We start from the raw sequence: 15,467 nt of genomic DNA on the forward strand, positions 1-15,467 counted from the left end.
GTCTTTCAGATGAAGTGACAGACAGGAACTCCTGTGTACAGCATGCTGATGACGGTACTGGTACAGCTTTACACCGATTCTCAGTGCTACCAATCTTAGTTTGCTTAGTCCTCTATAATGTGTGTGTAGTGTTCTAATCTGGTGATTACAAGATAATATTGGGTTAATATCAGTTAATGGTTAACACCACCTGATATGTATTACAGTCTGTTAATTGTAATTTAGCTATCATGCTTTTTCCTATATGACTTACTCTGGTATAGGTGATAACTGATTCTGATTCATTTGAGTCACTTTGATACAGTACAAGTTTCACCCAATCTTTACTGTCAGTGTATTTTCAGTAAATCATCGTTGAACTACACTATTTAAATTATTAGAAATGTCATTTGTTGTCAGTGTTTGATCTCCACACACATGTGTTGTGTTGTTGCTTATCCCAAACCGAGTGGTAGTCATTGCCAGTCCATGTTAATATGTATACATGTGTTCACTACCCACTTGTAACTGACATGTTGTGCTGATGACATTTGTTGTTTGTGTCTTTTACAGGCACTCGAACTATTGTAAAGCAAAATAGTAAAACCCTTTGTGACTGGCCTGTGTATGTCATTGGCCTGTTCCAGGAGCTTTCTATCCTTTCACTCTTTCGAGTTTTATCCTAAGTCGGTAATTCAGTAAGTTCTTATGCAACCCCTTTTTTGATATACCTACCACTCAGTTCACGGTTACATTTTTATCATTTTTTCTTCTTCTCTTCTTCCCTTCAGTGTGTATCTTTTTTTCTCTTCATGTTTAAATATGTCCTTCAGATCTATATACACATGAACCTCTTCTATATATATATCTACCTATCTATCTATCTATCTATATATATATATATATCTACTAAAAACATGTAATTAGAGTTATATTACGTTAATACATACATGTTGAATACACATTTGATATATTCATAATGCATATTTACTTTTTATGAATATGTATTCTGTATTCATGTGCACAATGTAAACTTGGCGCAAAAAATAAACCAAAGGAAGCCTGGGAAGGAAAAAAAAGGTTACCTAACGATAAAACTTTTCCTAAGTCTACGCTAATTCAATAGACGCATTGAAATTCTGAACGCTAAGCAAACTTTGTGCTGCTGAGATCACCTGTGCAACTCGGCCCACGAGGCGATCTTTGCAGAGCTACTGCAAGTTTGCTCAAACACTGTTCCTGAGCATGATTATGGAATTTACCACTGCTAAGATCGTGCAACGCGGTCCATGACTGTAACGAAGGAACAGACTGACGCAAACTATTAGTATTAGCTGTCAGTCAGAATGACACGAGCTGGGACTGAAGTAAACGACTGGTCACCAGACAAGGCAAGCACGAACTGTCGGCACATCAGCTAGCTCGCTCACTTTCCCTAATTCTGGGGTGACGCCCTCTGACAGGGTATTGTCAGTGAGAACCCGGGCTGTGTTTTGTCAGTTCCGTCAGTCAGTGCAAAACGTATTTGGAACACCAGTGAGAGGCGGAGACTGGGAAGAGAAGAGGAACGGAAGCAGACAATCAGACAACGGACAGTCAATGACTACACAGCAGGAAGTGAGGGCTACACCACCACTAGGATGGATTGTTGATGACGACCAACTGCGCTTATAATTGCGGCCTTAGCACATCCATCGGCGTTAACGAGAAAAGGTGCGTTCCAATTGGTGCAAACGGAGACTCGCCGAGCGGCACATCGTTTCCAGTGAAAATAGCTTGTCTGTAGGCTTGCACATAAGGACAGGCTACTATAAAAGACTTTAGGGAGCGTACATTTTGTTGGTATGCATCCTGCGATTTAATTCATTGTCCCTATTAGCTTGTTGGGACTGTGCTTGACACTGACGCGATTTGGTTTTCTTAATACACTGGTGACGGATTTTGACTGTGAAACTTGTCAGCAAACTGTCGTCACTGATGTGATGTAGTGTTACAGCATTGTTCAAGTTAAATGCTGAACTGAATCATGTTCAAATGATTTCATCAGTCAGGTGTGCTTTTTTTGTGTGTGTAGTTTTCTTTTCTTTTTTTTCTTTTCTTTTTCTTTTTTTTTTCTTTTCTTTTTTTAAGACAGAGTGAAGCATTGACCAGTGAATTAATTACCAGTGTGTTCAGGTCAAGTAATGATAATGAAGCAATTCAGTTTTGATTTTTTTTTTTCAAGAGCGATTTGTTGAAATCTGACCGGAGAAAAACGAACACCCGCAATAACAGAGTGTATGGTAATGTAACGTTGTTTTTCTTTTTCTTTTTTCTTTTTGGGGGTGTGGGGGTTTGAGGGGGTTCGTCAGTAGAGAACATAGAGGCTGGTGTGTTGAACTGACGTATGGGTGACACGGCCGCGCGTAACATCACACACATACAAACTGAGTTTCATTGCTATACAACATACAGGAAGAAGAGAACATCCGTTCGGCAGTGCGAAACAGAAAGGGGTGCTTGTGGTGTAGTCAGTGAAAGTACGCGGGGAAATCCTGCCCTATGTTCAATGTTATATCATTGTCAGCAAACCGGCTGTGTCTGACTTGCGACAGTTCACGTTGTGAACTCTGTGTGTGCGTGTGTATGCGTGCGTGCGCTCGCGCTTACAGTGTGTGTGTGCGTGCGCACGCAAGGGCGCGCGCGTATGTGTGTGTGTGTGTGTGTGTGTGTGTACCATGCACTGATCAACGCTGTGCACTGTAATGTAGGCCGGGCAACATCCTGAACCATAATTGTTTGAATCTCGGAACAGAGGACTTTTTGGGGGGGAATGACACTCGTCAGTGTATGGGATATATAGATCTATCTACAGGAACACATAGATTTATCTACAGGAATTTAAAGGCACGGGAGGGGGAGGGGGGTCTTGGCAGGTGCCCCCCCCCCACCCCCCCTCCCCGCCCCCCGTAGCAATCCTGTGGCCTAGCTGTAGAGTAGAGAAAAGAACCGAATTATCAGTGGTGTGGTTCACGTACAGTGTTACTGAACACCAGGAGATGCTGTCCCGGCCGACTGACCACAAATGGTATTATGTGTGCAGTACTGTCGCCGCCGCGATTTCAGCAGTCTACACTAGTCACGTTGGTGTTGAGGACTATGCAAAACAGTGTACGTCACACTAATCTTATTTGATGCATGGAGAGAGAGAGAGAGAGAGAGATTGTTCATGTACAGACCAAGGCCCCTTATGAAAGGGTATGTGAACAGTCTATTAAATAAATACGACATGGAACACACTGTCAAACACAAATATCGCTAAACTGCACTCAGTTACAAGGACCAGAACAATGCTCAGCATTCTTACGAAGTTGCAATTTCTCGGAATTTGAAAGCTTTGTATAAAAACAAAGAGAAATTTCGACTGAACAGTTTCAGAAGAGTTTGAAGACATTAATAAGTTCAGTTTAAACATCGTAGGTTGTCTAAAATATTCAGGCTTAATAAATTTTTCTCTAATATCAGTCCCTCAAAGCTGGACAACAAAGAACGACTCGGAAATGCCGCGCGTCTCATTTTCTTGTGAATCTTTACATAATGGACAAGTAAATCACTGTCATTGCAATATCTGTATCCATAATGATGGACCGCTAATTCAGAAATGCCTAGTCTGAATGGAGAGAGAGAGAGAGAGAGAGAGAGAGAGAGAGAGAGAGAGATTTCCAGGTTTTAGACTACTTTGAATTTTTAGCTCAGTATCCCCTTTAATTGTATGAAATGGAAACTCATAGACTAAATGAAACATGCGGATATTCTAAAAATAAATAAATAAATAAATAAATAAACCACCAAAATTTACACTCTCTATTTCCTGACATGTTCAGGTTTTTCTCAGAATACAGTTACGGGGAAAATCGCACGTAGGCATTCTTTCATGATTTTTCATGTGCGCGTCGAAAACTGAGGACCCGAAAAAAAATAAATAAAAAAATTGGGGGGGCAATGATTGTTTTAACGTCTGTTGAAGAATCACACGACAGCTCAGTGTAAATGATGGACTGAAAGTGAAACTTCAATGTCTGTTCTCGTTTATCATACACGTATTGCTACACGTGTACAAAGCCACTGTAACGACTAGACTGGGAAAGTAAATGGAAAAGGTTTTGCACTATATTTGGAGATGGGTGGGAGTGAACAATTATGTGCATGCAAGTGATGAGTAATGTCAGTTTTTGCGAAACGGACATACAGGCGTAGTCAGACGGACTATTGCGTGCGCTGCAGCGTACAGATGAGAGAGAGAGAGAGAGAGAGGATAAGACAAATCCTTATTTTCGAGGGTAATAGATAAGCACTGGCGCGCGGCTTTTTTTTCCATCCAGTCCCCGCCCTGAAACAAGAGTCTACACTACACAATACCGGCTACATTATATATATCATTGTATGCACTACACAGCGCTACTTAAAGTCATAACATGCGTAGACAATAGTACATAAAGCATAGGCATGGTATATAATAACACATACACACACAGACACACGGACACACACACACACACACAGAGGCACAAGCATGGTATTCATAAACTACATAGGAAAAAAAAACACAAAAAAACAGAACACACACACGCACATACACACACACACACACACACACACAAACACAGACAAACAGAACACACACACACACACACACACACACACACACACACACACACACACACACACAGAAGAATCAAGAAAGCAGAAAGAGATAGAAAGAAGGAGATACAGAGACAGAGAGTGATACTGAGACATATAAAAAAAAAGATACCCGCAAAGACCGTTGCAGCAGCCGAGTGGTTAAAGCGTTGGATTTTCAATCTGAGGGTCCCGGGTTCGAATCTCCGTCATGGCGCCTTTTGGGTAAAGAGTGGAGAATTTTCCGATCTCTCAGGTCGCAGACATGTTAGTTCCCGAATTCCCTTAGTCGTGCGAACACGTATGCAAAAGATCAAATGCGCACGTTAAAGATCCCATGATCCATGCCAGCGTCCAGTGGGTTGCGGAAAAGAAAGAAAGAAAAACAAAAACAAACAAACAAACAAAAAAAAACCCTCAGCATGCACGACCCCGAAAACCGGCGGAGTACAGCTGCCTACACGATAGGGTAAGAATGGTCATGCAGGTAAAATCCCACTCGTACATTTATGCTGATGAACTAGGGTGTTACGGCCCCCGAATGCAGAAGAAAAAGAAAAAAAATTGACAGAGACAGAGATGGAGGTGGAGACATAAAGAGACAGAGATGGAGGTGGAGACATAAAGAGACAGAGATGGAGGTGGAGACACAGAGAGACAGAGAAGTAAGTGGAGACATAGACAGAGATGGTGGACACATAGAAAGAAGAGATGGAGGTGGAGACACAGAGATAGAGGTGGAGACATAGAGATGAATGTGGAGGCATAGACAGAGATGGAGACATAGAGAGACAGAGATGGAGGTGGAGATATAGAGAGACAGAGATGGAAATGGAGACACAGACAGAGATGGAGGTGGAGACATATAGCGACAGAGATGGAGGTGGAGACATAGAGAGATGGAGGTGGAGACACAGACAGAGATGGAAATGGAGACACAGACAGAGATGGAGGTGGAGACATATAGCGACAGAGATGGAGGTGGAGACATAGAGAGACAGATGGAGGGGGAGACACAGACAGAGATGGAGGTGGAGACATATAGCGACAGAGATGGAGGTGGAGACATAGAGAGACAGAGATGGAGGGGGAGACACAGACAGAGATGGAGGTGGAGACATATAGCGACAGAGATGGAGGTGGAGACAGAGATGGAGGTGGAGACACAGGGAGACAGAAATGGAGGGGGAGACATAGAGAGACAGAGATGGAGGGGGAGACATAGAGAGACAGAGATGGAGGGGGAGACAATGTTTTTACCGCTGTTACTATTACGACAGTGAATTATCAGGATCGATTGCTCTCTCCATCTCTCTCTCTGTGTCTCTGTCTCTCTGTCCTCATCTGTCTGTCTGCCTCTCTGTCTCTGTCTCTGTAGCTGTGTCTCTGTCTGTATGTCTGTCCGTCTGTCTCTCTCCCTTTCCCCTCCTCCATTCTGTTTCAAAACAAGACAAGACAAGACAGGACGTGTTTATTTCAGGAAACCACGCGGGGTCTCATGAAAATGTTACATATTTCATGTAACTAATATAGATATTAGTGTCCTCTGAATGATATATGTTTTTCAGATTCATACCAAAGAAAAAACAACAACAACTGTCAAGCATATTCAGTAACGCACAAAAAGTAGGACATCAACTCGACAGCGCTCTTCCGGCTCACCAAAGAGCTAAGGGACTTGGCATTCGAAACAATCGTTCTTCTTCCACCACCCATTGGCCGTTTGCGAAGCAATGGTGCCCACACATACACGTCATGGTGTAGGCGTTTCCTTTCCTTTTACTTCCTGTTCAAAGCCCGGCCGACCACAAATGCCACATCATGTCTGTTGAGTCTGGTTAACTCACTCAGTACGGCCAGTCCTCTCTTGTCCTCTACACAGACCCCTCGGATGTCCAGTGGGTGTCTGAATGACCCAACCTTTAGCTTCCGTCGTCAGAATTGTGGTATTCTTTGTCAACATTCACGTCTTCAGTATAAGAGCCTTCCGCTTGCAATATTTTGATGTTTGATGATGGTAATTGGGGTGAAAAGCTGTTAACTTCGTCTCTTTCGCCGTTCGTATGGAAAGAGTTAAACTCCTGTAAACAGATAAACTACAGGACCGTGAGTGTATGTTGTTATTTGTTATTGTTTGCTTTCAGTCGATCGTTAGGTGTGCATCTGTCCTGTATACAATGTATATAACTGAATCGAAAAGGAAGAGAGAGAGAGAGAGAGAGAGAGAGAGAGAAACGCCATTCTTTAAGCGCTATCCAGTAACCCGATAATCAGACAATGGGCCAGCTGATCATGTAATGTGAGACGCCGTGACACAGTCAGTTAGGCGTTGGTCATGTAATCTTGTGTTCACCAGTGATTGAGGTTCGAGGCCCGTTTGGGCATGGCGTTGTGTCCTTGGGAAAGGCATTTTACAGCTCCGATTTTCCTCACTTCATCCAGGTGTGAATGGGTTCCTGACTTCGGTTGGGGAAAGCTACATCTGCGGAAGGAGAGGATTGGGCCCTGCCTTCCTATGCCCAGCCCTGGACACAGTGGACATGAATTCACTGCCTTCCTATGCCCAGCCCTGGGCACAGTGGGCATGAATTCACTGCCTTCCTATACCCAGCCCTGGGCACAGTGGGCATGAATTCACTGCCTTCCTAAGCCCAGCCCTGGACACAGTGGACATGTATTCACTGCCTTCTTACGCCGAGCCCTGGACACAGTGGACATGAATTCACTGCCTTCCTATGCCCAGCCCTGGACACAGTGGACATGAATTCACTGCTTCCTATGCCCAGCCCTGGGCACAGTGGGCATGAATTCACTGCCTTCCTATACCCAGCCCTGGACACAGTGGACATTAATTCACTGCCTTCTTACGCCGAGCCCTGGACACAGTGGACATGAATTCACTGCCTTCCTATGCCGAGCCCTGGACACAGTGGACATGAATTCACTGCCTTCCTATGCCCAGCCCTGGACACAGTGGACATGAATTCACTGCCTTCCTATGCCGAGCCCTGGACACAGTGGACATGAATTCACTGCCTTCTTACGCCGAGCCCTGGACACAGTGGACATGAATTCACTGCCTTCCTATGCCCAGCCCTGGACACAGTGGACATGAATTCACTGCCTTCCTATGCCCAGCCCTGGACACAGTGGACATGAGTCCACTACCTTCCTATGCCGAGCCCTGGACACAGTGGACATGAATTCACTGCTTTCCTATGCCCAGCCCTGGACACAGTGGACATGAATTCACTGCCTTCCTATGCCCAGCCCTGGACACAGTGGACATGAATTCACTGCCTTCCTATGCCCAGCCCTGGACACAGTGGACATGAATTCACTGCCTTCCTATGCCGAGCCCTGGACACAGTGGACATGAATTCACTGCCTTCTTACGCCGAGCCCTGGACACAGTGGACATAAATTCACTGCCTTCCTATGCCGAGCCCTGGACACAGTGGACATGAATTCACTGCCTTCCTATGCCCAGCCCTGGACACAGTGGACATGAATTCACTGCCTTCCTATGCCCAGCCCTGGACACAGTGGACATGAGTTCACTGCCTTCCTATGCCCAGCCCTGGACACAGTGGACATGAGTTCACTGCCTTCCTATGCCCAGCCCTGGACACAGTGGACATGAGTTCACTGCCTTCCTATGCCCAGCCCTGGACACAGTGGACATGAATTCACTGCCTTCCTATGCCCAGCCCTGGACACAGTGGACATGAATTCACTGCCTTCCTATGCCGAGCCCTGGACACAGTGACATGAATTCACTGCCTTCCTATGCCCAGCCCTGGACACAGTGGACATGAATTCACTGCCTTCCTACGCCGAGCCCTGGACACAGTGGACATGAATTCACTGCCTTCCTATGCCCAGCCCTGGACACAGTGGACATGAATTCACTGCCTTCCTATGCCCAGCCCTGGACACAGTGGACATGAATTCACTGCCTTCCTATGCCAGAGCCCTGGACACAGTGGACATGAATTCACTGCCTTCCTATGCCCAGCCCTGGACACAGTGGACATGAATTCACTGCCTTCTTACGCAGAGCCCTGGACACAGTGGACATGAATTCACTGCCTTCCTATGCCCAGCCCTGGACACAGTGGACATGAATTCACTGCCTTCCTATGCCCAGCCCTGGACACAGTGGACATGAATTCACTACCTTCCTATGCCCAGCCCTGGACACAGTGGACATGAATTCACTGCCTTCCTATGCCCAGCCCTGGACACAGTGGACATGAATTCACTGCCTTCCTATGCCCAGCCCTGGACACAGTGGACATGAATTCACTGCCTTCTTACGCCGAGCCCTGGACACAGTGGACATGAATTCACTGCCTTCCTATGCCCAGCCCTGGACACAGTGGACATGAATTCACTGCCCCGATGACCGTAAATGGGTGCGGGACCTTGAACCTTTTAATGACTCTGTCATATTTCCCGTTTCATAGTGAGTACGGTAGTTAATGATTGTGTGAAACATGTTGCTTTTCTGCTGGTTAACTTCTTCCCAATTTGAAAATCTGTCCCTGTTTTATAAATCTTCTCATGTCTTACGTGTTATGGCCTTCTCTGTCACGATAGATTTGTTTTTTTTCATGCGTTCCTTTTAAAGAAACAAACAAACATAAACAAAACGGTTTCATGATTCAGTGAGGGAGAAACAGTCCTTAGGAAAACCAGCGAAGTATATAGAAGCCAGAACAGATGTGTATAATTTGTTAGTGTTGGAAAGGCTACAGACTTCCTGTTGAGGTTAATTTCGCCTTGTTCCCTAATCACCCACTGCAGCCAGAGCCAATCCGTCCTTGCCAATCAGTGTGCAGATAATTGGCCTCATTGTGGGCATCTCCAGCAGCGGTGGTTAAAAAAACCCCACCAACAACTGTCTCTGACTGTAATAACTCCACATCGACATCCACATCTACGTGCCGCTGCGGGTCCACAACCAGTGACCAGCCAGGCCCTGTGGTGATTTCTGTTTGGAGCAGTATCTTGACCATTATTCAGATCGCACGACTGGCAGCACACTGACGGACAGCCGCACAGACGCCGTTCGAATCAAACCTGTGCTCCCAAAATATTTCCACAGGTGTGTGATATTGTTCGACACACGAACTGGGTGCATTCCTGTGCCATATTGTCCAAGATAAGAAGAAACGTTTGATTTTCAGTGCTTCTTTTATTACTACTGTGTTCCCGGGTACATAACAGGGAAGAAACAAGAAAATACACACAAACAACCACCACAAAACTTGCTCGTACAGTTTATTGGCTGAAGACCACATCCACCACGAACAAATTTTACTTGCGTGTTTTATGAACAGTGGTCGTCCGCGGTACAGAATTAAACAACAAACCTGGGCAACAACAAACGATTTGTAAGTACAGGACATGGTGTGAAGACAGCCAGTGATCCCCTAATATAACGATAGCCGCAACAACTTGAAAGGACTGGCCGTGGCAGCAGAGTGAGTGGCGGACACTGTGTGACGGTCACCATGGCTCCGAAGAAGGCCGGGGCGGACAGGCCACAGGTGTTTGAAGGAGGCTACATCGACGACTACGTCATCGCTGCCACCGTCACTGCTGCTGTCCTCGTTGGCGTCATCATCATTGTCATCGTCTGTATCTGCTGTCGAAGGTGACTCTTAAAACGTCAGCATGCCTCCACTCTCTCTCCATCCCGTCTCAAGTTGTCTGCATGTCTTTTTGTCTCTGTCTGTCTGTCTGCCTGCCTGCCTGTTTCTTTCTCCCTCTGAACATGTCTGTCTGTCTGTCTCTATGTGAACATGTCTGTCTTTCTCTCTCTCTCTCTCTCTCTCTCTCTCTCTCTCTGAACAGTGGTCTGTTGTCCATGAGGATGTGGTTTCCAATCCCGCTCTCGCCCTTTCTCTCAAGTTTGACTAGAAAATCAAACTGAGCGTCTAGTCATTCGGATGAGACGATAAACCGAGGTCCCGTGTGTAGCAAGCACTTGGCGCACTGCAAAAGAACCCATGACAACAAATGTTGTCCTCTGGCAACAATCTCATAGGTACATAAATAAATAAGCATGCACTCCAAGGCCTGGCTGTATATATATGATAGTCAGTCGTACCGACTATGACCATCAGAACAGCAGAGGAGGCAACTGCTGTTCCGACTATCTGGGCCAGAATTTGATTATAGTGGAGACTGACTTGCCCAAGTTACATCCCCACTCTCTCGGCCACGAGGGTTTTAGGACAGTCGGCGTTGGGGTGGTTCCCAAAGGCCAACCAGCCCACAAGGCTGCAGCACTAAGAGCCAGTGCAATTTTTCCTCCTAGTTTGAGAGTCATAGTCCTTCACAAAAGACTAAGCTGTAAATGGTTTCCCATTGACTGGAGAAACCATTGATAAAACAGCTCTCACTTTGCTGTTGGCCCAAATGTAAACTTATGTCAATCTGTGATATAAGCCGAGTGTTGGGCCGGAGTGCCTGACTAAGCGCTGGTTGGGTTAAGCTGCTGGTCAGGCATCTGCCAAACATATGTGGTGTGGCGTACATGGTAGTGCTGATGTCAATGTCGGCCACATCGAGGATGTAGACAGATTGTTGAGCTTTCTCAGCTTTTTGTGTTATTAAGGAGGAAAGTGGCAGGATGGTTAAGACGCTCAGCTGCCAATACAGAGAGTCCGTGAGGGTCTGGGTTTGAATCCCGCTCTCGCCCTTTTCCCCTCAAGTTTGACTGGAGAATCAAACTGAGCGTCTAGTAATTCGGATGAGTCGATAAAGCGAGGTCCCGTGTGCAGCAAGCACATGGCGCACTGAAAAAGAACCCATGGCAACGAGAGTGTTGTCCTCTGGCAAAATTATGTGAAAAGAAATCCTCTCTGATAGGTTCACACACACACATGTATATAAGCATGCACTCAAGGCCTGACAAGCTTGTTGAGTTATGCTGCTGTCAGGCATCTGCCTAGCAGTGACGCCTCCTTGAGAATCTGAAACTGTAATTCACAAACTCACGGGTGTTCAGTGTGTAAGGAACAGTCCCACTGACCACTACTGACCATCAATGACCACTAGCCTACTAACCACTGCTGACCGTTGACCACTACTGACCACATCTAACCACTACTGACCATTGACCACCGCTGACCACTACTGATCACTGACCATTGACTACCGCTGACCACGACTGAGCACCAAATGACCACTGCTAACCAGTGCTGACAACTGACCACCACCAAGTACTTATCACTATTTGATATATTTATCGACGACGAGGTTGAAAGTGGCTGTTGTCTTTGACTATCGTTTTATATATTATTTGATATCAGTGACAACTGACCACCACTAAGTAATGATCACTATTTTATATATTATTTATCAACAACGAGACTGAAAGTGACTGTTAGTCTCTGACTGTCGTTATATTTGACATACTTATGAACTGTTAACAACGAGACTGAAGGTGACTGTCGTCCTTATCTTGCAGACGGCAGATGACCCGCTGCTGCAGATGCCTGTGCCTGCGACGGAAAAGAAGCCGTGGGGGCCGCTTGATCATGGGCTACCTGCCCGCCAACATCGCCGTCAACTCGGCGGCCCTGGAGCAGGGGGTTCCCGACATCTTCCTGCGCGGGTCCCAGGCGGGCCGCCTCTCCCTGGGACCCTGCAGCACTAGCTTCGACGGCAGCAGCTACGCGGCCCAGGGCCCCGACTCCTCCACGCCGCCGCCTGAGACGAGCGGCACGTGGTCCGACTTCATGCGGCAGGTCATCCTGATCCAGCGAGGCAGTGCCGCCTGGGTGGTGGAGGGCAGGGCGCTCGGCGAAGCAGGGAGAGTCACCAAGGACCTTCAGAAGGGCAGAATCCCTGAGGAGGAAGGGGGACTATCTGAGGAGGAGGACCCTCAGAAGGGCAGAATCCCAGAGGAGGAAGGGGGAGTGACTGAAGAAGAGGTGGGGGGAGTCACCGTGGACCATCAGAAATGGAGAATCTCTGGGAATGAGAGAAGAGTACCTGAGGAGGAGGAGGATGGGGGGAGTGTGCTTGAGAAGGAAGAGGAGGCGAGAGTGCCCGAAGAGTGGCGAGTCGTCCGTGACGGGAGAGCGCCCGAACAGGAGAGAGTGCCCGTGGGAGCGAGATTGCCTGTGGAGGGGAGAGTGCCTGAAAACGGCGTCCTTCTCTTCGAGCATAGGGGATCCCAACGCACTGGACACAGCACGGAAAGCATCACCATCCACACCTTGGCCGATGACGTCCTGGCCGTGGATGATGACGAAGCACTGAAAAGTGACGTCACTAACGATGCCGTGCCTCAGGCGGATGACTTTGTGAATAGTGGAGCCTTGAAAGGCGACGTCACGGGGAATGACGCTATGTGTCATGTGGATGACGTCGAAAATGACGTAACCGGCTTGAAAGACGTCACGATCGGCGCTGTGCATTATGTTGTGCGGTTGTGACAACTACATGGTGTTTCTGACCGAGGGTGTCAGCACTGGCTGACGTCATGATTTACGGTACAAAGCACACACTGGTTGATGACTCAGAGGAAGCTGTGTGGGTTCCGTACTGATCAGCAGACGGTCATTTGTTGAAAGAAACCTTTCATACTTTCCTGCACCCTCTCCCTCATACACCCCAGAGGAACACGTATAACTTGTTGTTGGGTTCCTTCTCACCTTGGTCTCCTATATAATGAATGGGCTGACAGGGCTGCAAGAAAAGGTGCAAAACACCAACAGGGAAGCACATACCTTTATGTACCTTTGTACAAGAGGGGTACCGCTTACTAGAAAAAAGCATCATGGAGCAAAGTCAGGGAAGTATACCAGCAAAATGGCAAAGTTTTAAATAAAAGTATAAATAATATTCAACAACCGGAATCTATCAATCAATCAAATACATTCACTAATTTATTCAGATTAAGGCAAATTCGGGCATTATCAAACAGGATAAAGCTGAACGCTTTTATAACACAGTTCAGCAGAGATGTTAAATGCATATGTGGAGAATCTGTTTCTAGAAAACACATACTCTTTGAATGTCAGAGTCTGAAATCGTTTTTACCAAACTTCTCGGAAAATTCTTTTTGACAAATTTCAAGATGCTATCTGCTATTGCAGAAGGTTTGCTGCATAGTCCAACTGGACATTTGTTATAGTTGTTACAGTTGTTTGATGTTAGCGTTTCCTTCTATATTGTGCCTATGTCTCCCGTTTTGATGCTTTATTTTTTCCAATGCTCTGTATCTTTCCCCACCACACACACACCATTTTTCACCCTCTGCCCAATAACGTTCCCTCCACCACGCCCCGCCCTCCATTATGTGTAATTATGCCCATAGTATCCAGGAAACAACAGGGGTAACTGACACATCAATGTACACAGGTAATGAAATGTGATATACTTTAAAACTGTATCATACAACACTGAAGAACATGAGCTGCGAAGTGAGCAACTGATGTCCAGTTAGACACAAACTGATTAGCCCAGGAAGCTAGCACGCACACTCGAACTGTGACGTGGCGCCCTGTCATGTGGTAGACTTAGCCCAATTAGCACCCATGCTCAAACCATGATTCTGATGTGGCACCCTGTCATGTGGAAGGCTTAGCCCAATTAGCACCCACGCTCAAACCATGGTTCTGAGGTGGTGCTCTCTCTTGGAGTAGAATTAGTCCTTAGCCGCTCTGACTGGTTCGCCCACACAAAACAGACCCACACTCAAGGTCACATGCTGATGTTCAGTTTGTAGCTCTGCTATGGACTTGTAACGTTGCTATTGTAATGGTCTCATTCAGAATTCGCAACAACCGACCATGGAGTGTAATTTGTTTTTTTCTTTTTCTCAAAAAGTGATATTCCTAGGAAAATTACATTCACTCTGTTCATTATTTAGTATCAGTGTATTTTCATCAAAAGTGGTATTTGACCAGCTCATAATTTGGCATGCGTTTGGGGCACGTTGGATTTAACTAGCAATATTTCTGCAATTTTCTTTTCTTTCCAAACTTCTATGTTAATATCTATCTTTTTTCATCTCTTTACTATATATATACATATATATATATATATATATATATATACATGTGTGTGTGTGTGTGTGAGTGCATCTATTTTTACTTACACCATTTCTTTCAATGTCTCAATGTTGGATGAATACATTCAGACATATAATCCTGTATTGACTATCAGAAATCGCATTGCAGTGTGATGATAATACTATTTATGTGTGCATTTCATTTGAATGAGCCACTGTATGTTGGAGAGGGGAAGGTGGAGGACAAGAGATTTGGGGGCGGGTGTGAGGGACATGCATTTGTATCTGTTATTAATCAAACTACTTTTCATTTTTGAATGATTCATGAATGACTATAGTTTTACACACACACACACACATATATATGAGATTATATATATATATATGTGTGTGTGTGTGTGTGTGTGTGTCTGAAATTACATGCATGTGGGCTGCTTTTAACGATGATATGCCATTTTATGATCAGGCCGACTGCATGTTTATAATAATGCAAGTGAATGTGTGTTCATGTATATATACATAGTCTTGATCACAACACACTTCTGGAATCACTTTAATGCTTCTTTTGCGAATAAACCACTAGTCAGGTAGCTGGAAAGTACTTTTGTCTTTGTGCTGTCTTTCTGGTGAAGACAGTTTTGTGGAAAATTTACCCCCTTGTCTGTTTTGTGGTGACAGTTAAAAAGTGTTACTTTACAGGTCGCAGTGTTTTGAGAAGTACTGGACCAGGGGTAGGGTGTTTGTGTGTGGGGGAGGATGGTGGTGGAAATACATCGAAAACATTGACATCACT

The 15,467-nt window shown here is 45.7% G+C and overlaps 1 protein-coding gene across 3 annotated transcripts; it reads left to right on the forward strand.

The window, feature by feature from the left end:
- The first annotated feature begins 1,812 nt into the window (after positions 1-1,812).
- Positions 1,813-15,319, forward strand: LOC143283298 (uncharacterized). Of its 3 annotated transcripts, none has more exons than XM_076589481.1 (3): positions 1,813-2,261; positions 9,476-10,300; positions 12,122-15,319. In XM_076589481.1, the coding sequence occupies exons 2-3, from the start codon at positions 10,158-10,160 to the stop codon at positions 13,092-13,094; spliced, it is 1,116 nt and encodes a 371-aa protein (XP_076445596.1). In that variant the 5' UTR covers positions 1,813-2,261; positions 9,476-10,157; the 3' UTR covers positions 13,095-15,319. The 3 variants fall into 3 exon arrangements, with proteins under 3 accessions (XP_076445596.1, XP_076445597.1, XP_076445598.1); XM_076589482.1 differs by having other exon boundaries at positions 1,813-2,030; XM_076589483.1 differs by lacking the exon at positions 1,813-2,261 and adding an exon at positions 6,711-6,750 and having other exon boundaries at positions 9,984-10,300.
- The last annotated feature ends 148 nt before the right edge of the window (positions 15,320-15,467 follow it).

This window comes from Babylonia areolata, chromosome 6 (assembly GCF_041734735.1).
Source record: "Babylonia areolata isolate BAREFJ2019XMU chromosome 6, ASM4173473v1, whole genome shotgun sequence".
NCBI lineage: Eukaryota > Metazoa > Mollusca > Gastropoda > Neogastropoda > Buccinidae > Babylonia > Babylonia areolata.